Source organism: Chaetodon auriga, chromosome 16 (assembly GCF_051107435.1).
Source record: "Chaetodon auriga isolate fChaAug3 chromosome 16, fChaAug3.hap1, whole genome shotgun sequence".
In the NCBI taxonomy this organism is placed as follows: Eukaryota; Metazoa; Chordata; class Actinopteri; order Chaetodontiformes; family Chaetodontidae; genus Chaetodon; species Chaetodon auriga.
This window is the reverse complement of record NC_135089.1, coordinates 15356313-15381021: the sequence shown is the minus strand read 5'-3', so window position 1 is coordinate 15381021 and position 24709 is coordinate 15356313. Positions and strand designations below refer to the sequence as shown.

Sequence of the window (24709 nt, the reverse complement as noted above, 5' to 3'; positions counted from 1 at the left end):
AATGGATCATCTTTAAATGATGTAATAACAGTAATACCCACCAAATTAAAGCCCCTTCACTGTACACCCAAGCAGACGTTTTTACTTATTTTCACTCATTAATCTTGACCCAGCAGCTTGACTGACATCTGGCTCACTCTCAGGTTAATTTGTTACACCTGTTGTGGTGGGACGACCAAGTTTTGTCATTCTGATCAGCACATGGACTTCAGGGACCCGAGTAATTCCCACCATAGCTCCCCCCTACTTCAGCCTGAGCAGAGGTCTTATCAGCCAGAGTAACACACCTGTGCAGGCCCTTTGAGTCCTGACGCTTCGATTTTCGGCTTGCACGAAGAGTTAATGTTCGATGTTAGACACTGATTTTCTTTATTTATTATTTGGTCTAATGTCATTAGAATAGTAGTTACAGTGTCGATTCTGTTTTAGAGTGGATTTTGACTTTACAGCTAACACCAACAAGCTAGCTCACATGTCTATCTACCTTACCAAAGAGCAAAGAAATCACAATGCAACCATAGATTTTATTAGCTGACTGGATATGCGGCCAGCTGTAGTTAGTTAGCTAAGCTTACAGTTCGGCTGTTAACAACTCGGCTAATGACAACGCTGAGAGTCGTTCTCAACCTGTTATCATGGAGGCTAATATTAGCATATGTAATGCTAGCTACTCACTTCAAATGGTCCAAGGAGTGGATGTTTTTCGTTTTCCCCTGTCCTCCAACCCAGCTCCGTGACCGGCCAAACATAGTTGCGACTTTAAGGGGGGGCTGATGTTTTGCCTGGCGCGTTAGTTTGCACAGGTTAGTGTCGGCATCTATCCATTACACCCACTTCCCCGGACAGAGAGCTACTTAGCAAACAGAAGGTGATAGGCGGCGATAGCGGGGATGAGGAGTTCATTACGTAACAGGTTTGTTCTATGATTTGTCTGGGAGTTGTTGTTCTTTCCCGACGCTAGACTCTTGATACAGCACACCACAACGAGTTGAGGAGGACTACAACATTCACTTCCCATTTTAGCAATGACGGTTAAAGCACGCGACACGTCCTCTCGAGAGGGTAGTTACGCCGATTGACACCTTAAAGACCAATCACAGCAGAGCCTGACAAGCGGCGAGCCAATCAATTGCCGAGGCTTCAGGTATCGCTTTGTGGCCAGGACTGTTTTGATGCAGTTGGCAAAAATGGTACAAGGGGCTTTTCCATGTAAAAATAGTGCCAGAAGCGTGTATCCGTGAGTGTTTCGTATTTTCCGGTACGGATGTGTATACAAGAAATCTCTCCGCTTGTAGAAATGTTCGTGATTGGTCCCAGCAGGATCGCATGCTACTGTTTTTAGCCATAGCCAACTGGCATGGCGTGAATTCCGCAAAGCCAACGAACCAATGTCAAGAATGCGTCGAGCTAGCTAACGTGATATTTTGATACTGTCCGCCGGTTATTATTAGCTATGGACGTTGCGCACTTAATTCTACCTGCGTTCGTTTTCTTCTGGACCGACCATACAGATAAAGTAATACCAGAGTGCTAAAATATCCGCCTCTCAATCACAGTTTGCAGGTCGGGACGAGCCCAAATGGACGCCCCAGCCCCACCACCCCAGAGAGATCTCTAGCGGTGACACCCGAAACTCCACTCCGCCACATCCTGGCCCCAAACAAACGCGAGGACCCGAACTGTGGCTTCCTTTATTTTCTATGACACATCCAATTTATGCCCAGCTAGATTCGGTAGAATCGCTGTTGGACGAACTCCCATATATGTTTTATCTGGGCCTGTTCTTTGTGAACGTCCTGATCCTCTACTATGCCTTTCTGATGGAGTACATCGTCCTGAATGTGGGGATAGTGTTTCTGCCTGAGGACATGGACCAAGCGCTGGTGGACCTCGGGGTGCTGTCCGACCCGGCCTCTGTCCCATACGACACGGACACGGAGCTGGATGTCTTTGAGGGGTATCTTGAGTGACAGGGCAGTGCTGGAGGACGGACCGCTGCTGCTGATGATGCAGAGGTCCGGTGCAGACTGGACCAGAGTGGAAACACTCTGGTCAGTGATGTGCGGAAGAAATGCCTCAGAGCGGATGCTGTTGCTGCCTTTTTCTCACACAGACATATCAGTGAAAAAGTAAGCAGAACACTTTTTCCATGTCATGCTCAGGATATGACACTAAGCAGTGCGCATGATTGTATAGTTTGACCCTCATATGTTATATTACTAACTATAAGAAGCTATAAGAAATGTTTTGTTGATGAGCTGCTGTAACACTCGTGTGTCACACGTCTCTAGGTTGTCTCGGCTCAAAAGAAGGTAGCCCGAGGAAGAGACTCAGCATCACCGCCCATATGATCAGCGACTGTCCTGTGGGAAGAGCACTCTGCACTGGATCAGCTGTCGGTCAGTCTGTTGCCATTCTAAAAAAGGATTGACTTAAGGCGGACATGGTGGGATTTGCAGCGCCGTCTGTGCCCCTCACTCTGGACATGATGAAAGTGAAGAAGGAAGCGCGGCGTGCTGCAAGTGAAAGGAGATGGCCCTTACCTGTGGATGAAAAATGAATGTCACTGCTGGAGCATGACTCAGGTTGTCTACTTTGCAGCTAGTTCAGATACACTTTAAACAGTTACCAAGGCTGTGCGAGATCCGGTAGCTGACTGCTGAAGGAAGTGAATTGAACGTGCCACCTCAGTCACAGCGGGATGTCCAGCAGCGTCCAGCAGAAGTGCAGGAAAACCATATCCACTGTAGGTCTCTGTCACACGTGTTCACTCACAGAACAACTCGTTTCGACTTATTTGTCCTTTTAAGTTTCCTGAAGAGAAAACTTGCATTACCAGTTTGCAGGCTCACTCATCCTTGAGGTGTATTTTGAGATGTGTCTTTTGAGGTCACCCATAACGTGTGTCTGCTTCAGGGATGTACACACACTCAGGAGCACAGCTAGGGGCTCGTGTAGGAGCGAGACGTAACAGTGACACTGGACACAGGTTGTGTAGGATATTGGCTGTAAACCTAATCTCTTCAAGCTCTCGTATAAATCGGGAGCACTTGCCACACTTGCCTCGTCACTGCAATGCAGAAAGTATTAATGTGTCTAGGGAGAGTTATTTCTTTGATAGTGTGTCTGCTGACAATTCGGATCGTATGCAAATTCAGTTTTTCCACATAAAGTCAGTAATATATTCGTAATGACAGCTGTGATCACACTTGGCCAAAATGCATCAAGCTGTTATGAGTTGTGTCAAAGGCTGAAAAAGAACTTCAGAAGAAGCGCTTCAGATATCTTTTTCATCCTCCACAAGTTTGTTTTTATAATGTTCCAGCTGTAGAACAAATCGAACAAATTCAACGCACCATGTTGGTTGTGTGTTTTTAAAAGAAATCAGTTTAGTGTTATCTTTCCTGTGTTTACTTTGTAGTGAATTTGGAATTCAGTTCATAAAATGTTTCCTCTTGATAGCAATAATAAACTGGATCTAAGCAACGCGGCAATTCAGTAGCGATGGGAATGAGATCGTGCACAGAATCAGGTAGTTGTTCCATCCATCCATCGGTTGGGTTTGGTTGTGGCTTGGTGGAGGAAAACCGCCTCATGTCAGTGACATTTGGAAAGGGAGAGTTCACTTGATTTACTTGACATTTGTTAGAATTGAAAGCACTGTAGATGCTGCAGCTCTGTGCAGCCCAGTCACCAGAGTAACGTGTTGGCATCGTATGTTTATGCAAACCATTTTTTGCATTTCTTAAGTATCATATGAACATTTCTACATTAGGTATCAAAATGTTGCAGTTCAGATTACTGGTACATGTATATTAGAGTGGTTTGCAGAAACGTCCAATGCTAACATTTATTCTGCCGATTGCGTGGGTCTGTTTCTCATAGCATACAGTAAAACACTGTCTACCACAGTAGCAAATTGTGCATAATAATCGTCGCAATGTGGCTGTTGTCCACCAAATAACTGAAGCTGTAGAGACAAAAACCTTTTCTAAATATTTGCACATGCATGTTTCATACTCTAAACGAGCCTTCGTGCGTAATGTCATTGCCTGAATGTCTGTGATTTCAACATTACAGTCTGCAGCAACCTCTCAGCCACATGCATCACCAACACTTTGCCTACTCACCTGAAATGGTACATTAAGTATAACCAGATAAGTGTCCACAGCCACGCTGTGGAATGAGTTCAAAAGAAAAGGCTGTGCTGCCACTCAAGAACAGAAAAATGGGAAATACTTGTGTCAAACACACTGAGGACTGTTTTTCAACCAGTATTAATGATGGCTAGTAACCAAATTCTTTCTTTTTTGGATTAAGGCTATTAGTAAACAGTGTTATGTGCTGACATGTACGATGTTTTGATTGGGGTTGTTGATGAATTTGTTTAAATCTGTGTGTCCTTAAAAGAAATATCTATTTTTGGCAGGATAAAAATCCACCTGAAACAAGCATTTAGATCATGTGACACTAAAGCTCAGGATGCTAATATTCATTGAATATTGTAAAACATGTTTGATCAGAGAGTCATATAATCAGTCATAGGCAGGGGCTTACTGTACATGAACAATGAATAATAAGTATTCAAGAAAGGATGTAATCCAGCTACATCATGCTGGAGGTGAACGACATTAACAGGCTGATACCCGATGTTTGACTGTGTGTATGTTGAGTTGGGTAATTCAAAATTGAAGTCGCTCAAAAAGGGGTTAAAATCAGTGTGGAGTGCAGCGGTCAGATGGGGAGATTTCTTAGTTTTGTATGAACAAACTGTTTCTAAACCACTGATGTTGGTTTGAGGTATAAAACTGTGCCACGTCCCGGGCATGATACCACACTGTGCTGGTCAGGTTCTGATCAACTCCGCTCACAGCAGTAGTCTAGTGGAAAGCCACGAGACTGTGACCGATGAGAGCTTCTGCTTGGGTTGTCGGATGTCTCATCGTCATCAACGTACAGCCTTTCCCCAGCGCTTGTGTCATCCCTCCACATGCACTTCTTTTCAGACATGCACATGCTATAATAAGCTATGGATCGTAACAGAGTTTTATTTTCCAATGTGTATTTAATAAACTTTGAGCGAATGCCAGCTTTTTGTCTCTTACTTCCACTGTTGACAGTTGACTTGTGACCACATGCACTTTTTTTGTGTCACTCTACATTTTGTCCACAAGAGAGCATCATTGCTCCAGCAGACCGCAGCGGCTTGATGGAGGAAGTCCTTAAAAGATCTGACAGCAGCTCTCTGGATGTAAGATTTATTTAGAACCTGCAGAGTTTGTCAGGAACATACTGAGAGAAGAGTCTGTGGTTGACAGCTGACACTTCCTGACGTGATGCACTGTGGCCACCGGCTGTTTCTGACTGAGGAAAGGGTTAAAAAGTTGAATCTGTAATGCCAGTAATATGTCAGATTTTTGTTCAGCTTTATTCATTACATCAGTACTGCATTTGTAATTCCATTCATTCATCTGATCAAGTACATGAGAGGAAGACTGAACTGAGTCGCTTTAGTCTACAACAAAGCTGCTGCTTGTTTTCTTCCTTTCTAAAACCAAGTTTACAGCCACATTAAAAAAATGTAGGTTCAGCTAGACTCTCAAGTGTTTCACATCTATGACAGTCTTGGTGAAATGCAAATGGAAACAGGTCCAAATATCTAAACTTGTGTTTCTTTGATGCTGAAGTGACTTGACATTTCTTTTTGTTTAATTTTACCTTTAAAGCAGCACTGTAGTGATTTAGTATTCAACTTAAAAGGCAGATTACAAAGAGAACAATTAAAATCAAAGCATCTGAGCTTCGGGTCCTGACGTCACAAACACTGGGTCCCTCATTCCCATGATGCAATGCCAACCACTTTGTAACACTCAGGCGGCAACCTCTGGGGCTGAAAAATGAAGTGCCAAACATTGCAGTACCTCAAATAGCCACTTGAGGCTGACTCGAAAATGACTCAATCCCCATAGACCCCCATATTAAAACGTCCAACTTTACAGCAGAGATAAACATATTTATAGCCTGCTACAAGAAAGGATTTGGTCTCTATAACTTCCCATTTATGACAACTGTACAGGGGTGAATTTCTATATCCATATACACTTGTTTAAATTATATGAAGGCTTAAAGTTATGCATAATTATGGGCATGGGCAAGGAACATTCAAAGCAACAACCAAGTATTTATAATGTTTACCCCCCACCTGCTGATTTTACCATGACGTCAAAATTTGAGTAAGTACACCCTTTCTCTGCACAGCTAACATGCTGACTCGGAAAAATCTGACTCAAAGCAAATTAAAGTAATATAATAAGTTACAGACACCACAATGCTGTTAAAGGTCAGTCTGCATCAAAATAGAGAACAGAAACCTGTTGGGAAGGAAGTGAAAAGAAGCTGTTAATAAACCCCTCAATTCAGTGAACCTGTGAAATTAGGAAAACGACGTGTGAAACGAGCATGTGCATGATGACAACATGAAACATTTTATTTACATTAAAGTGCCACGTGATTGTTCAGCAATGTGCAATTTACAGCCACCGAAGGAGTGCAAACAACAATACTGTTTGTGTCGTGAAACACGAACACACATCAGGAAAAATATCAAGAAATCATAGTGCAAATGTGCTTCTTGAACTGGTGTCTAGCATGACAACACACCCATACACACAAGCAGTCCTGCATGTTTCTGAAGAACTTTTTATTTCCTTGTAGCGCTGAGTTGAATCTGGCAAGTTGAACTGTTGAATGAAGCAGCAGGAGAGTTTCCCTTTTTGTTGTTTTAGTTCTCTCTCTTCCTCTCTGTTCCAGTTTGTCTCTCAAGCATACATGCTTTGGAAAATGTCTTGTGTAGTGTAAACAAAAAAAAAAAAAAAAAAAAAGCTCATAGCGTTGTAGTAAAGAGGTTTTGTATTGTCCTAATGCCAAAGGATCCGGTTGTCCTGCTGCTGGAGCCTCTCAAACACTCTGTATGGAATACACTGGTTCCACATCCTGAGAGGAGAAGCAGAAGCAAGGTGAGAAATAAAACATGAGGCAGAAGGAAATGAGATTAAAAAAAAAAAAAAAAAAGGTGGACAGGAGACGAGGATGATCACACACATGCAAACAGGCTTCTCTCACCTCAAAGTCTTCATTTTTGTACAGCTCCTCAGACTGACTCCCAGGCTCTGCGCTCCGACATCAGTCAGCTTGTTATACTTCACGCTGTCAAACGGAAGCCAAACATGTCAGATGTCTTTTCAACGTGTGCTACTGTATCTACTGATAGTCCAGAAGTATTATCGACATATCACTGACAGCAGACCAGATGATCATCTGAGTACAAAATACAGATTGTCTTACTCCAGGTTAGTGAGGGAAGCCATGTGCGGCAGGACAGCTGCTAAAGTCTCTGCCCCTTCATCCGAAATCACATTACTGTAGAGACTGGGAAAAACAAAGGCAGAGGGAAGTGAAAATATGTCGGTTTATAGTATGTGTCATTTTGGGCGTTGTTGTGTGGATATGTGCGCATGTGTCTGTCTTCGTTATATACCTTAAACAGTGCAGTTTGGGCAGATCCCTCAGCGTGGCTGCCAGTTTCTTCACCGCCTGGTCTCCGATACAATTCTGTGACAGACTAGAACCCAGAAGGACGGAGACACACATTTAGATCAACGCTGCACATAAAGATCTTAAGATGTTAAAAACTTGAAGGTGTGATTTATTTTGGATTGTGAGTTCAAATATCATCCCAGCCTCGGACAGAAACATGTACTCACTTGAGTACCTCCAGGAAATTGAGTGAGACTAAAGCATCAGCCAGTTTCTCTGCTCCTTTGTCCCCGATCTTACTGTTCTCTAGACTGAAGGAGGAGAGAGAGCGAGAGCTGCTGTCAGAGGCGAGAAACACACAGAGCGACTGATGCACTGACAGAGAGCGAGGGATAAAGGTGTGTATATTTACTCTAAGTGCTGTAGGTTATGTAGACCTGGCAGGAGCTCCCACAGCTTGGGAAGAGTCAGGGGACCATTCTCTGGACCAAGCCTAGAGGGAGAGACAATGCCATCATCATCATCGCCGTCATCATCGTCATCGTCATAAATTCAAACGTCAGATATACTCACTCAAACTCCAGCTTGTGCAGCTCTTTCACAGCTGGTACTCCCTCAGCCAAGATGGAATCTAATTGGCTGGAACTACAAGTAAACACAATGCACACATGTCAGCAGCCAGACAGGTATAGCTTTCATGTTGCACAGCATAACTGAGCATATCTGTGTGTGTATGTGTGTGTGTGTGTGTGTGTGTGTGTGTGTGCGCGTGTGTGTGCCATATTACCTGTCCGACAGCCTCTTGCGCATATGTATGTTCACCAGCTTTGCCAGGTGCTCTATGTGACACACCTGCGTGGCTTTCAGGGGGTGGATCTTGAATTTGGACACCGCCCCTTCTCGGAGCCCTTCCTCACCATTCTGCTCCAGCTGCTCCCACAGGCTGATGACATCAGCAATGCATGCCCTAGAGGACACCCAAGGGTTGACATCACCATCAGTGGAACATCATCAGAGACTGATGAAGGAATTAAAAAAATGCAGCGTTCTCTTTGAGCGACTCAGGCCAACTTATATTCTATCAAAGTTACTATTATAATAATGGCTGCTTGAAATTGTTAATACTGTTTGAAACAATGGGTCCTTCAACCCAAACAGAGCCAGAAAAAAAAGCAGGCTTCTCATTTAGCCGGCAGTCAGCTTGTTAGGCCTAGTATGATAAATATGATCAGGGATAAGACCAGCCTCTTATTTCATTCTACCTCTGCAAACACACTATTCCTGTTTTCACTTTTAATAGTGTAAGAGTTAACACTTTCACAATGAGGACAAACTGTAGTGTTTGGCTGGAGTGCAAACAAAATAAAGAGCAGGGTACAGCTGTTAACTTCAGCCTAGACTCTGATAGTATCCAGGACTGGCTTCCATGCAGTGGGGAAAATACTACAACAGTAGAGGTGCTAGTCGTGAATTTCTGTATAACCTCACACGCACCACATTGGAGAAATCCAAAACTTGACAGATCTGTCCTACCCTTATTAGAGCTGCTAAGATACGACAGGACAATAGCTCTTTGGGAAAGGGTTTAACAAACTCATTTGGTACCAAGCAGCTTTTCAGGATGTGGATTGTGACCGGTACCTGTATGTGTTGATGTTGTTGAGTCCCATCAGCGTTCTGAGTCCAGAGATATGTATCCCAGAATCCTCCAGATCCAAACAAAAACTTCTACCTTCGGATCCACCCCTTTCGAGGACGTTCTGCAGAGCGAACACGTCCGATGGGTTGAGGGGAACTCCATGAAATGTCAGGACTTCTGGAAGATTTGCTGCCAGGTGAGCAACTAAGTGTGTGCTGCCACGGTCACTGCTGCCATCAGCATGTGTGGCGCTTGCCTCATATACATAGTGACAAGCCTCCAAGACCTGGGCCGGACTTAGATCGGCATGCGAAAGTCCTTCTAGGTGTTTTGTTACTAAAGCCTGCTTGCCGACCACCATGTGTCTAAAGGCAGTCTCTGTGTACGAGTGAAGCCTCTGCAGCTCTGTCCTGCTGTGGAACAGGAGCCCGACTGCAAATCGCTGAGTGAATTCGAGCTCCTCCCTTTGAGGGCGCCGACGTCCCTTTGGCCCTGACTGGAAAGGAAGGGTCTGGAGGAAGGCCCGGTCTGACACAGTCCTTGGGAATACAGAAAGGGAGAAAGAGTTAAGGAAATCTAGAGAGGTTAGGGCAATGAGGGACATAGAGTTCATTCAATTCTTTAACAAGGTCTTCAGTTCCCTCTATCTGCCACTTCTCATAAAATCATTTTATCTTTATCATTCTCACAGAAGTATAGAGGATGGCTATTTTCTTCTGATGAATCAAGAGACTTTTACCTTGAGAGAGACAAATGGAGCCCTGCCAGGTAACTCTGAAGGAAAGGGTTGGCCCACAGCAGGATGTGGTCATCACCGGCGTCAGTGTTTTCAATGTCCATCCTCCCTTTGTTTCCCCGTATTTCTCCTTTCTGCCCACGTCCCGTTTCCTCTCTGTCCTCGCTTCCTCCTCCATTTCTCTCTCCGCTTGACACTGCCTGCCTCGTCCTCAGGTGGTAAGACAAGAAGAGCCCCGTCCTGTGGCCGAATGCCTTGAATTTTGCAGACATGGTCCGTCCTGTGTTGATGATGGAGGAGTTTGCTTTGACACTGTCCCAGGCCAAAGAACTCAGCAGGGACAGCAGCTCTCTCTCCTCCGTTGTACCTGCTTCCCCAGCGACACTTTTCATCTCCTCTTCATCCTCTTCCTCCTTCTCCCTTTTTCTTGCCCTCCTTGTTCTTTGGGTGCCAGTGCGACCCTGTGCTCTGGACGTACTCTTAGCATTTCTGTGACACCTCTTCACTTGAGAACTACTTGAGATTTGTGCCTGGCTGTCTTCTTGCACAGATTTTTGTGTTTCAGGTTCAGGCTGTGAGTGTGTCTTACTGTCCTTTTCCATGATCAGACGAAGCACTTGATGGCAAAGCCCGGTTAAAGTTCTGGGCAGGGCTTCCAAACTGTTGGACTGCTCTAAAACCAAGCAGACCAACCGACACAGTCCGGGGTTCCAGCAGAGGAGCTGAAGGTAGCTGCAGTTTTTTAAGCAGTCCAAAGCTGATGCTCTGAGGACAGGATCAGTGAAGTACTGGGACAAATATGTCTCTATCTCTGTGGGGGTGAAGCCACACACCTCCAAACAGCTGTCCGTCCGCCGCAGTAGCTGGCCAGCAGTGCTTCTTGGTCGTGTAGAGAGCAGAAGAGTGCAGCCGGGAAGGAGAACCCTCTGCAGGATGGCAGAGTATAACTGTCTTACAGTGTATGTCTGCGATTTACTGTCTCTCTGCAATGATGTCACTAAGTCTTTCTCTTGCGTCTGGAGCAGAGTTTCATAAGCACGCAGCTCGTCAAACCCATCAAAAATGATGAGCACACGCTTAGGAGCTGCAAGGATTTGAGCGAACACTGCCTCTGGGTCCATGCAGGGAGGGGCAAAGGAGGAGACATTTAACAGGAGGGTCTGAAGGCTATAGGTCGGCTCTGTTAACGTGAGAGCTTTGCCATCTAATAAGAAGACAAAGTCAAACTGAGGAAAACAGTCTCTGGACCAGTCAAGACACAGCTTCCGGATCAGGGTGGTTTTTCCCATGCCAACATTGCCAAGGAGCAAGATGTAGTGTTTGGGTTTGTCTCCATTGGAGCCTTCGAAGATCTGAGTGGAAAAAGATGAACATATTGGTACCAGGCATTTAATCAAATCAAAATACGGTTCGCTGTATTGAACTTAGAAATGTTCAAAAAGAACATCAGTAGATGATAACAGTTTTTCTATCCAATGAAAGTGAAACTCTTACCTGACTTTGCCCCAATAAACTCTTTTGCCGATCTGTATCTCCCATGATAACTAGTTCTTTGTTCGTGCTTTTTCCAGGGCGAAAAATCGCTCTCTGGCTCAGCTGCACATCAACGTAATGAGAGGACAGGCTAAGGCCTGCCTCCATATCCTGGCAGGTTTGACTCATGTGTGTTTTGGCTTCCTGAATGTAGTCCTTCACAACCTCTGAAAAACAAACACAACTTAACACTGAACTCCTTCTCCATTAAGTACTTTCAGGAAATTTTAGATGAAAGCAAAAGCGAGGAGTGAAAGCATGTGATAACTTACGTGGAATGTCAAGGACAGTGGGAGACTGAGGGAGAGGCGATTCCTTACATGCAGACATCTCTGAAATGCAACATGTCATGATATTTGTAACATGGCAATAACTCTTCAGGGTAATTTATGCAGAAGGAGAAAGAAATGAGACGTATACTGGTACTCACCAATGCTGGGGGAGAGGGGTGAGGCACAAGTGGGAGACATGGCTTTGCTAGCGGTGTCTGACAGAGATCCTGGTGGGGATGAACTCATGCAGACTGGTGCTACTGCACCATCCTCTACAAACACAAGAAAAGGAACATTAAGAGCCTGCATTCATACAGAAGCTGGGAGAGAGTGGCTGCCATGTTGTTGTTTACAAGACAGAACCAAAACTGAAAATGTGTAACTCCATAACACTGTCAGTACAGATCTCTGCATCCATGCACATGGAGTAGCCGGCACGCTAACACATATACATGCACATCCAAAATGAAAGGGTTTTTTACTGACCTGGGGAGAGCGGTGGCACTTGGCGCTTGCAGGGTGATGTCGCAGCAGGGACTGTATTAGAAACAGGGGTTACCAGGGGGTTCATGAAAAATTCTGGTGGACAACCTTTTTCAGAAGATTTATGTGTCAACTGAATCTGGTCACGTCACTTACACAATCAGCAACTCTTGGACACAATGTCAATAAAAACTGAGCACTATAACCTTAACAAACACAATGTTTTACAGGGCTATTAAATTGGACTGCACTAGATTGAAAGTGCGCACCTAATAAAACTAGTAATACCACAAATACTTTACTCACCTAGTATGTAAGTAGGTGCGGCAGCTGTATTGGGGAGTGGAAGTCTAATCACTGGAGGAGAGAGCCTCACTGTCTGAACAACCTGATACCCTGGAGAGTCTGGGATGGTGATAAACTGAATGGAAGGATGGAAATGAAGGATTCTCGGTGGAGTGGTGGAGAGGCCCGCCATCTCTCCTGCACTTGGCTCTGATCCTGTGTCAGTGCCTGCAAAACAAGCAGTGATAACATCCTCATTCTTTGTCAACATGGTTTTGTTAACTTTGTGTGATCCAAAAATGGCCGCTGAGCATGGAAAACATGCTGAAAGTTTAGTTTCCGAGGACGTAACAGGTGGTTTCACATCAAGGATTTAGTGTTATGACTGACACTTTCATATCTGTACACAAAGACATGAAGCTTCTATCAGCATCTCATTTGACAGGAGTTTTCATCCTGCTGAGAATTAATCGGACATTTAAAAAGCACCGATCTGATCTGGAGGAAGTCGATGAGGGGAGCTCTTTTGGTTCATCAACATTACCTCTTATCTGATAACTAAACTTCCTCATTCTTGATCTGCATAGCAGTGCCATGAAGGAACCAAGTCAAGCATAGCCAACCAACATCCGTCTAACCCATGACTGTAATGTTACTACTGTGGGCTCACGCGGTTTGTCTTGACTGTAAAATGACATTTCATTTTTATAGTAAACTCTCATGTGCACGGTGCTCATGTTTTGCTTTGTTTAAACAGCTGCAGGCTACATATTACATGAGCAGTTTACTGTATGTGTGCGGCAAACTCAGTTCTGCTCACTCCCCGTTGTATTGTTATCGAGTGAGACACGCCAGTTTTGAAGATCTGTGGGGTTTTATTCCTTTGCGATCGAAAAGAAAGACACAGTGCTGGCTCCTCTCCACATTCAGCTGCAAGTGCACATTCTCACTGAAGCGTGAGCCCAGCAGAGCAACAGCAAATGAGGTCCCCAGGGAAACAAAAAGGGATGCTACAGAAAACTGATATGATGAGAACCAATTCACAGGTGGGAACATTTTTTTCTTATGGCATCTTTAAATGTTAAATAATCCCTTCAGAGTCTGTCTGTTCCCCTAAGAATTCATTTACAATACAAACATAGAGACTTACCCTGGGTAACAGCTGGCTCAGCCTGCACCTCTTTGGTTTTTGGTCGACCTGCAAGAGATGAAGAACCAACATTATAACAAAGTAAAAAACACCAGCTAGAGATTGACCTGATGTGGGGTCACTGTCTACAATACTGGTTAATTTTATCCAGAAACAATCTTCAGGAAACCACCCAACAGAAGGGTCGTTTTGCTCCAGTAACCCAACACCAACACCAGGTCACCCCCATTAGTACTGGCTAAAGTAAACCATCAGTGCTACATTGACCCAGTGCTAGAAAAGAAGCGTGAACATTGTATTTTCGATCAAAAGGAGGATGACTGGCCCTTTGGAACAGCCTTCCTATGGAGCTTTTTATGGGCATGTATCTTAAGGGAAAGTGTTGCTTAATGGACAAAACCACAGAACTATCGTTCAAATTCTCTGTGCATCTATTCCAAACTTGACCGCTATGGTGAACTCTCATTTTCGCAATTATTGTAGACTGCTTTCAAGATTTGATGCACCTGGACTCTGTTCTGGCATAATATGAGTGACTATAAAAAGTGATAAGCAGGGCAATGGTGAAACATTAACTATTAAATAGGCAGATTAAATGTTTTACAGTGTCCCACATTTGAAGCTACAACGTCACAAGCAGTTAAGAGGCAGAAAACCAAACCGACAGTGTGGTTAGCTCACCTGCTGCTCTTTGCCTTTTTGGTCTGGAGGGTGTGTTCTCATCAGTGCACCTTTGTGACCGGGGAACTGGAGTGGAAAAATATGAATAGAACATGTAAACCTGCTACACAGGCAAGCAAAGCTGATACATTACTTCAGGCCGGCAGAATGTCGTTGCCTTAATCCAAAAAAGAAGTTGTATACGACAAGGAGGCGATCAGGACAGTTTTCACAGCACTGAGCAGACACTGCGCTGCAGTTAGTACCTCTGGGCCTCTTTCTCCTGTTACTTGTATTGCCTGTTAGTTTGTTCTTCTGTTTCTGCTGGTGGCTGTCTGGGCTGGGCAGCTCTGTTGCCATGGGAATGTCACCTGAAGTGCATGAAAGAGGAAGTAAATGAGTCAGCGAAGCAACTAGAACAGCAGAAACGGTCATAATTCTCATGAATTTCATTATTGAACTGAAGACAATGGCAGTGAGGCGTGTGTCTCCGAACAACCACACAGTCTAAAACTTAGGGCAACTGTGACTTGAAACGCTACCCCTTGTGCTTTGTTGGCACTGGCTTTACTTCCTTGCTGTTTGGGGACTCACAGACCCCCACTACTCTGTTTGTAAAAATAATAATAATTACAGTTTTTACCATCAAATTTCTTTTCTTTTCTACAGACCTCATTGTGGAAAAGTACTGAATTCCAAACACTTCTCTTTGCCATGTTTGCAATGTGCAAAAGATGCAAAATCAGCCATAAAGAACTGTTATTACAACAAATGTTATTTTCTATATATTACATGGAATATGCATGAATGAATATTCCTTTCATTTGTAATGTGACTTATGTTTGGGGTCAGTCAAGGAAAGCAGACGCACTGTAAAATCTAACAAAAGTCATCTATTATGTTTCAGTGTGTCGCTCCAGCTGTTATTCATTGACTGTTCACTGCGAATGCTTGGACATGCTTGGTCTTTTTCTCCTTAATAACTTACTATGTGTCAGCGGTTGCAAACTGAAAAAAGGAGGTTCTTACTGCAGTTGTTGAGTTCATCTTCACAGTTCAACCATGGATCTCCAAAGAGCACATCTGTATCTGGGTAAGAAGATGCACAGAAGGAATTAGACAACAGATCAAGCTTTGCGTTCATGCCTTATGTGTTATCACATACTGTACCCTGTGAATGAATGAATTTGTGTGCGGGGGTTTGGTTGCAACTTACCCACTATCTTAACCAGGTACTCTTCGTTCAAGAATTCAGATAAATCATCTAAAACACACATAATGAGCATTAACATTTGCTTTCCGATCTTTCATTCATATTTAAAGCATTTCAGTTTCACAGTTCATGGGACCTGCGTGTTTATTTATTTATTTTATTTTATTTTTATTTATTTATTTATTTATTTATTTATAATATCAAAAATAGCAGCATTTTATGAGCATAACTCAAAACAAGATGAAGGCTGCAACAGTGGAAAACATCCCAGGTTCATACAAGAATACCAGATGTGAATGACTTGGAGGAGCACAACAAGCTCCACAGGATATCTGAGTTACTTTCCTACACTGGACCTCAATCAGACATGCAGTAAAACTGTTCAGAGGAATGAATGTGGTAAAAAGGCTAAAGTTACACACTTGGCTGATGTGGCTAGATACAGACAGTTGATGACTCATCAAATTTTAACAGGGTCGATGCTATGTCCCTATGATCCTCTCGCTCTTCCATGACTACACATACAGAGTTGAGTATTTATAGTATATAGTTTAGAGAGTATTATAGATTCAAGAAGAAACTGACTGAAAAAAAACGGTGCAATTACAAATCCATCTGCTACTTCAGCACCACAGACAGCGGCATGGATTTATCAATACACACAACACAGTTAGACCACTGACCCCCCCCCCCCCCCCCCCCCCCCCCCCCAAACACAGCATTAATGATGCTGTGTTAGTTTCATGAGCAAACTACGGTTCATTTCCATGTCATCAGTGTGTTGATTCATGTAGATCCATTCTGCAGAGCTCCTTTCAACAGTCTCAACGGGTAATTCAAACTCAAGCAACACTAACCTGGTAGCTCTCCCAGGTCGGGAAAGATACACGCCTCCTGATCCAATTCCTTCATCTTGGCACCTGATAAAACACACAAATAAAATGAAAAATTTAAGAAACGGAATGAAGATATTGATGCGTGACGACTGAAAGCATCATGCAATACTGAAGCAGCCTGAGCTCTGATGGCAACCTCTTGTGGATCCTAATGTGTGCCACAGACTCACTGACATTAGATGAGAATATGTCTTGGCGAATGTTATTGTAGCCACAATTTTCTATTCACAAGCTCTGAAAATGTTGCCACATTAAGTTTCACAATTTCCTCATTGCTAAATCTCATTGGAAAACACAACGCTGTCACTGCTGTTACATCTGCTGTCTGTGCCATGCTAGACCTTTGTGGTCCACCTGCAAATTCTCACATCCTTGCACAGCCTCTCCCTGCACAAAGACATGACAGACACAGAAAATGGCAAACAATATTAGGTGAACAGAGGTGAAATGAATAATTTATCAACTAATTCTTATAGAAAACAGTCCCGTATTAAGAAATGCATGTTCAAAATCCTCAATATATTCATTCATTCATCTTCTATACCCGCGTATCCCTTTCGGGGTTGCGGGGGGCTGGAGCCTATCCCAGCTGGCAATGGGCGAGAGGCAGGGTACACCCTGAACCGGTCGCCAGCCGATTGCAGGGCAACATAGACAGACATACAACCATTCACACCTATAGACAATTTAGAGTCACCAATTAACCTAATGAGCATGTTTTTGGTCTGTGGGAGGAAGCTGGAGTGCCCGGAGAGAACCCACACATGCACGGGAAGAACATGCAAACTTCACACAGAAAGGCCCTGCCCGACCCAGGGATCGAACTAGAGACCTCCTTGCTGCTGTGTCCTCCTTGCGCACTACCTGCTGCGCCACCGTGCCGCCCTCCTCGATATATATCTGTAATATTAGCCGTGCATTAGATGTTTCACTCTTGGCAGGATAGATAAATAACATGAACATAGTCATATTACTTATTCCTAGGACTCAGAAAGCTTTCACAATTGATCATCAGACACAGGATAACAACCAGGGCCCGAATTATCAAAGCTGTGAAAAATTACACTCTGAAGGCAGCTTCAGGGGGGACCAAAAACCCTCGAAAGAAGGCGCCTGCAAACTGAAAAGTTTTATATTCTGTGGTTTAGGTTTAGTCATTGCATGTGCATGTTTGTGGTTTATGCCTGTCAAGTGAATATTATCATACACCTCTCTGGTGGATAAGCTGCCAACTGTAAAGAGCAACATCCTTAGATTGACACCAACGTTCGCTGCCTCACTTTCGCTCTCATTTCCTGTCACCTCTGCAGTGGCGGTGTGAAATTAAGGCGTAAAAATGACAAAACAATAATAAGTAAAAGTAGCCGTGAGAGACTAAAGAGAAAGTTAAGGCAGGAAGACCAGAGAGGGAGGGAGACGAGCTGACGAAGGTGGGAAAGAATGGAGGAAGTAAAAGTGGAAAACAACAAAAAGCAATTCCTTTGTTCAATGTTGACACTCACAGACGTGTGTGACACTTTGTGCCAATGTTGCTACAAGTCCTCCTGATACTGTTATGCGATAATTTCAAATCTCTTCATTTCAATTTGCAATGTGTTTATATGTGCGTCATCATGCCATCCTGCCAGAAAGTGAAACTAAGGCCCCATGCAAACATTAATCATCGTCAAAACAGTGTGATTTTGTGGTGTGGCTGATTATGTATTTTCGATCATTACAAATCCGCTGCAGCAGCTACAGGTAAAGCTGCAATATTTTAACGTGAAGAGACTACACATGCGGCCGATCTCAAACAATTCATCACACTAAATACAAGCCATGCAGCACAATGCATGAGCCCGCACTGTTGAATGAAAGCAGACAGAAGAGGCATTCTCCTCATGATATCATCAACTGATAAATCCTCGAAGGGTGGCTCACATTGCATGATACAGAGTGTAACTTTGTGCAGTGGATGGCTGTTTCTCTTCTCTCGATGTGGGATTATTTCAGAAAGAGACCGGCCCTGACTTGCCATACAGACCTCGACCACTATCAGACATCTGCCTGTTGCATCCTGCCTCGTCTTGGACAAATCCTGAGCACCCAAAGGGCTGATGGTTTTAACCAAACAACCTTATATTTTGGATGATCAAACTGTGAAACAAAAGGCCGAACACTGTGGAATGAACTTTGAAACAAGGACAGACAAAGAGGCATCAAATTGCTTACCATGATGACTCATTACCTTGGCTTAAATAACGCAATAAATACTTACGTAAGTAGACAAAGAAAAACTGCGACTGCTTCCTCCAAAGCCAAAAAGGATGCCAGGAGGGTCCTGATTGGCAAATGGACAGTTTTCTGTGTTCCGTGCACACACAAAGGAAGGGGTTTGTGATCTGGTCCAGTGAACGCAGCCGTGCCAGTTTACGTTTGAGGACAACATGGGGAGCACCTGGATTTAACCACCAACTCTCCTTTCTGTTTGGGGGGCATTTTATGTCAAGATGAAGTAGTGAACCATCCACCGTTGTAGCTCAGCAGGAAACCATCAAATGGGTGCTGCTGATAAGGTACGGGGACATAACGAGTCAGCTACATGCTCTTCCTGCCCAGCACAATAGAAGTTGTAGTGGTATTCACCCTCGATCAACCTAACTAGAACTCAGCCAGACTGCCGTGAACTTTCAGCCCACATCTATCCTTGGAATTGCTCCACGACAATAAATCCTGAATGTGCCCTCACTAACATTAAGGCACTCTTCCCTGTAGCACTGACCATATCATCCGCACCTGCTGCATGTGTTAAATCTGAGGATGATACACCCATAGCTCATGCTATTTTAGAACAATTTAAAAAAAAAAAAAAAAAAACAGCTGTGTGGGTGACTTGTCTACACCTCTTCACATCTGCACACACATTCCCACACATGCTCAAGCCCAGTGTTCGTGCGTCTGTTTGGTGTCGCCAAAGTAGTGATTCTCAGCTTTGAAATCATACATTGGAAGTCCCCCCAAATACCCTGTCTTCACTAACTTCCCCTGACAGCCCCCTCTCATCTCATGTATTCTTTTTACACATAGAGGACATGTTGGAGGGTAGAGCCACAATAGCCACTTCACATGCGCCATGGTGTTTTACTCGCTTTGTGAAGGCTGAAAGTTTTAGAAATTCATACAAAACATCGCTGTTAAGAGAAGTGTAGACTCCCATCCACTTAAGGTGGAAAATACCAGATTGCAAATTATAAACTTTAATTTATTCTGTAACGTTATTCTGCTTATCTGATGATGAAAGGCATGGGAATTTTTTTTTATTTTTTTTTTTTACCACTGTGCATAATTAAGAAGCCCAAACCAACTTAAAATCATTACTAAACGGCTTAAATAAATGAATAAAAGAAGCAAAAGTAGTCAAAAGGAAAAGCCGCGACATCCTTTCCTCTCCATGCTTGCGCACTTCGGATAAATGCGTCCAAAGTGCCCCATCAGAGCCGAAACAACCACTTACCTGCCGGGCCGGCGTCACTGGATGATGCTCAGGTCCGCTGAACTGCTGCTGTTTGGTCGCTGTGTGATAAACCTACAAGTCGCGTAGGTTTGGTTAGGTATGTTATTCCCTCAGATGACCTCAGTGCGCGCAACCTGCTCTCTGTCTACAAGCACAGTTTTACTTTCACTTTGCCTTAAGAATCCTGCAGAGGGGCAAGGCTACTAAACAGGGTAAGGGGCAGCAGCAGCAGTTTGTGTCTGCAACGAACTGTAGTTTCGGTTTGTATCTTCATAAAGAATAGGAAAATAACAACTGACTCAAAAATCCCCCTTTTAAACAGATGCCTGGCAGCCATTAATGCATAATTTTACTTCAGATTTTGCCTCACATGTCTAAGATATTGGTATCATTACTTTCTTCAGTATTTTCCCAGCAAGGTGCCTTCCACTCTTCTTTTATAGTTTCTATTCCAAATATTCAGATTTTGAGCATCATGCTGCACTATTGAACCCTGGACTCGACCCCGACACGACACACACTTGTTTTGAAAAGGAAACACAGGCAGTTTAGGCTACTCATGAGGTGGAAAGTACCTGCCGTACCTGTTTGTCAGTGCCAAACTGATAAACCTCTTTATGTGCCAATGTGCCACACAGGCTCATACCATTAATACCTATTGGTATACCAAACTGTTTTCTTCAGAAACAATGGGTGTGCAAGGACACACACACACAAACACAAACACACACACACAGAGTACTGGGAAATATGGAGGAATACGGACAGAAGAGATGACGAACGGTGGGAAGAACCAAAGACAAAGGAGCAGCTGTAGCTGTAGGTCACAACGTGTCACTTTAGGACAAAGCTACTGATCCTGCTGTGATTTTGAAGCTGTGACAACATTAACAGAACTGGGGAATAAATGCGACAATTCTTGGTTAAACGCTTGTAGCTACATAATAATAACCTCTGACCGGGCAGACAGAAATCTCAACAGGTAACACCCATATGGACGAGAGTCAAGCTCTGCCCTTGTAATCGAGTCTTATTGCAGTTATCTCCACTGGGCCAAACGTCATTGCAGCCACACATTCTTGCCCTCTCAAAACTTTGTGTTATTTGCTCTGATAGCAGATTTCCCATGGCACAATCCATCACGGCTGCTTGGTGTCCAGTTCACCTCAGCTCGCATTGCAAACATCATCTGTTTAACCCCGAAGTCCTGTGTGTAACTCTTCCCATGGGTTAGGGTTACTGAAGCCGAAGCTTTATCAAGCTCAAACGTAGTGTAATATTCAGGCCAGCAGAGACATGAGACACAAATCACTCATTTGCTTTCTAAAGCATGACCCCTGGCTGCTTCTGTACATGGATATTCTAATGCATTCTTATTGTGGCTATTGTTTCAAAATCAAAGTCAGTGCAACAGAGATTAAGACACCCTTGCTGTAGATCCAGGCACTGTGGATTCATTGTTGGAAAGTAATAAATAAAGTCAAATATGCCACCAGAACATTGTCAGATTCAAATGTGTGTGCGTGCATGTGTAAAATAGAGAAAATAGATGACAGCAGATGTATAGAGGATGATACTAGATGCTGAAACGATGAGATGAGACCTGTGTTAAGTCTCCACTGCAGCTTGGACTCCATTTTTCCTGAGTGTTTTCAACCTCTCCTCCATGAATTATACCACACCCACAACAACTATGCCAATCAGAGGCCAAGCTGTCAGTGAAAATCAGGGAATCAGAAGTATCATCTGAAAATATGGGACGCCTAGAAAAAAATAATTGTTATTCTTTAAATATGACTAATTCTAATCTAATTTTATGATCAGAGGTCTGACCCTCTGCTGCAGAAGTTCGGGCATTTATTTAGGGAAGGGACCCTAATTTACTGAAGTCCTGTAATTAGGTACAAATTTGAGGTACTTGTACTTGAGTCTTTTCCTTGAATCCCACTTTCTGTTTCTACTTCACTACATTTTAGAGACAACTCTTGTACTTTTTACTCAATTACATGTGTTTGACAGCTTTAGTTAATAGTTTTCTAAGCTTTTGCTCACAAAACATGTGAAGAGCTTATAGAATAATGTGTTTTGTTATAAATAAGTGCAGCTAAAATGATTAGTCTATTGACCTAAAATCAAGTGGCAACTATTTTGATAATAGTTTCGGTCATTTAGTTCAATGTGAGCTCCACCTCAACCAACTGAACAGTAAAACCTGCTTGTACATGAATGCATGAGAAATACTAATTGAATGACATATTACATAACAGTGTAACTGTCACAGGGGACATTCTTCTGCATTGAGTACGTTTTCCGGATTTCACTTTTACTTGAGTAACATTTTCAGTTCAGGACTTTTACTTAACGGAGCGCTCTTCAGTGTGATATTGGTACTTTTGCTTGATCTGAATGCTTCCTCCGCAACAACTGCATTTGCGTGACCTGGGAACAAGTCAAAATGAAACTGAAAGTAAGTCACTCCCTAACTACCAAATCTTCTCCAGGCATTTGCCAAAAACAAATAAGACTGTCTGTCTTGACTGATCATGTCTGGCACGACATGTCTCATGCAGGCCAAACTCTCATTATGTAATTTCTGGTGGAAAGCAGGGGAGTTAAAATGGAAGGAAGCTGGAGATCCCAGACAGATCATATAAATGAGAAAAGGCAGAGAGAAAGAGATGCAGAAGACCAGAAAACACAGGAACATGATGTGATGACAGAGTGCAAACTTACCCCAGTCTGAGTCCAGCCTTTCCTCATCTTCTTTAACCTCACTGAAGTCCGCCATGCCCTCAGTGCTGCACGTTTTTGTACCATAAGCATCCCTGAAAATATTTTCCACATTGTCCAGAACACTTAATGTCCCGCTGTGATCTGTGTTGGAGTAAAACGAGTGATCTTGTGCATCAGTATGAGTCTCTTTAGGCATACAGGGAGAAAATAAGTGTGCAATGCCTTCTGTGAATCCTGGAAGGCCACATTGTGCATCTCCTGTCCAACAGAGCAGGTCCTCTGTTGTGTCTGCTGTCCTGTCAGTTCCCCAGCAGACATCGAGATCGCCCTCCAGCCCGTCTGCGATGTTGTTTGTGTCTGTTGCTGCACAGGCTTCAACAGGTGAGGCATTTCTCACTGCTCCAGAGAAACTGAAATGATCTGTGTCCAATCCAGTCATCGCCACACTGTCATATGTAGACAAAAAGATGCCTTTTGGTGCATCAGCAGCTCCTTCCGCGTCCAGAGTGAAGTTTGGGTCTATAATCGCTCCCTCCGTACAGTTAAAGTTGTCAGTATAAAAATCTAGTGTCCGGCAAGCAAATGCAAGCTCTGTTTCCTCTTCCATATTCAAAAGAGGGCAGTGAGAATCACTGCCCATGGCTGTGTTTTCACTTACTGCACAGCCAGTCGTCATACAAGGAACCAGGGGCAGCAACATCCTCCGTCCTCTGTCCCAGTGCTGCCACAGAGGGACAGCTATCCTTCTGGCTGCCTCCTCTACCTGCTCTAGCCACTCCTTCTCATCCTCTGAATTCCCCTCATTCATTGTTTCATTATCGCTTTCTGGCTTCTGCATTGATTCTGCACCTCTCAGCAGTTCTGTCACTTCTTCGTCTAATGCGAGCCTGCATTGGAAGTCATGTACAGTCTGTGAAGAGAAGGGTCTGTGATTGAGATAGTGTTCATCCATCACTGGCAGGTGAGTTTTTGGCCTGGACCATGTGATGTTCTGTCCATCCGCTGGTGATACAGACTCCGGTCTTGGCTGGTTGTGGTCCCTGTGACCTCGATTGGGTTGCTGGTGGTTGGTAGATCCTGGAGATCTGATCGGACCAGATCGTGGTGTACACGCTGTTTCGCTGTGAGCTGGCTCAGGTGCCATCCGCTCAGTAAGTCGGTAAAGACCCAGGCTCTTGCTGTAGGCCTCTGAAATGATCCGCTCCTCCACCAAACCCTCCAGCAGGGTTTGGATCTCCTCAGGAGAAGCCCAGGCCAGAGCCAGCCACACCACGTCCAGAACCTCCTCGAACTGGGTCATGGCGACGACATCTACACCCCGGACATTGATGTCTGGCATGCACTTGTAGAGATGATTGACTTTTATTTTTTAGGGAAGACAATGATTTTGGTCAGGAGGCGTTCTCATTGAAACAGGGAGGTGTTTGTGTGTGGTTTAGGGGAGGTCTGTATCAAGAAAAGTTTCCTTTTTTTGTGGGAATGTGCATGTGAGAGAAGCTTTAAAGGCCTGGAGGTAGAGATGTCATTATGGTCAGGGGGTGAGGTTACATTATGCTTCCGCAGACTGAAACTCACTCCTGTTGTCCGTTCAGCATTCATTTTGTCTAAAGCTACCTGATATCTTGCTGTTTATTGAACAAAGACTATAGAACATACACATACTGCTGATTGATTGATTTACACAGATTTCACACACACTTCTAAAACCAACAACACTTTTGATTGAACGCATGTTTGATGAGTCATTGTGTTTCACTGTTTTAGGGACTTTTTCTTTATGTAACACAATGCCACAATGGAGGGAAGACATTTCTTTATTTCCCTAATAAAACCCCTCCTCCATTCCCTGTACAATCAGTCACGATTTACTGGTTTGCAATCACAAACACACAGCAAATCCACTCATAACCGACCACTGACACACGGTATTCTCTCTCCTCCACTCAAAAATGATTCTTTGTCACTGTTGTGTCTATTCTCATAATTAGAACTGGTTTGACTTGCCATGCCCCATATTCACCATGCTTTATTTGCTTAGTTTCACCTCAGACACACCTCCTGCAGTAGCAGTTGTCTACGT

At 43.8% G+C, this 24709-nt stretch overlaps 3 protein-coding genes across 6 annotated transcripts in view; 1 reads left to right on the top strand and 2 right to left on the bottom strand.

Annotated features, from left to right (window-relative positions):
- Positions 1 to 880, bottom strand: part of clec16a (C-type lectin domain containing 16A) — a 34468-nt gene extending 33588 nt beyond the window's left edge. For all 3 annotated transcript variants that reach the window (XM_076752014.1, XM_076752016.1, XM_076752015.1), the window contains exon 1: positions 676 to 880. In XM_076752014.1, coding sequence (XP_076608129.1) covers positions 676 to 749 — 74 coding nt within the window. In that variant the 5' untranslated portion in view covers positions 750 to 880. The remainder of the gene's footprint in view (positions 1 to 675) is intronic.
- A 683-nt stretch (positions 881 to 1563) lies between these two features.
- On the top strand, positions 1564 to 5090 carry dexi (Dexi homolog (mouse)). Its single transcript, XM_076753467.1, has 2 exons — positions 1564 to 2129; positions 2292 to 5090. Exon 1 carries the CDS (start codon positions 1701 to 1703, stop codon positions 1968 to 1970), a length of 270 nt encoding a protein of 89 aa, XP_076609582.1. The 5' UTR covers positions 1564 to 1700; the 3' UTR covers positions 1971 to 2129; positions 2292 to 5090.
- A 748-nt stretch (positions 5091 to 5838) lies between these two features.
- Positions 5839 to 23968, bottom strand: ciita (class II, major histocompatibility complex, transactivator). Of its 2 annotated transcripts, none has more exons than XM_076751568.1 (22): positions 22630 to 23968; positions 16365 to 16427; positions 15511 to 15558; positions 15324 to 15383; positions 14561 to 14665; positions 14316 to 14381; positions 13635 to 13682; positions 12506 to 12712; positions 12203 to 12253; positions 11875 to 11988; positions 11717 to 11776; positions 11406 to 11611; positions 9915 to 11263; positions 9178 to 9714; positions 8324 to 8503; positions 8110 to 8181; positions 7949 to 8029; positions 7764 to 7847; positions 7538 to 7621; positions 7345 to 7428; positions 7123 to 7206; positions 5839 to 6993 (listed from the first exon to the last, which is right to left on the bottom strand). In XM_076751568.1, the coding sequence occupies exons 1-22, from the start codon at positions 23966 to 23968 to the stop codon at positions 6918 to 6920; spliced, it is 4998 nt and encodes a 1665-aa protein (XP_076607683.1). In that variant the 3' UTR covers positions 5839 to 6917. The 2 variants fall into 2 exon arrangements, with proteins under 2 accessions (XP_076607683.1, XP_076607684.1); XM_076751569.1 differs by lacking the exon at positions 22630 to 23968 and adding an exon at positions 19897 to 19945.
- Between the last annotated feature and the right edge of the window lie 741 nt (positions 23969 to 24709).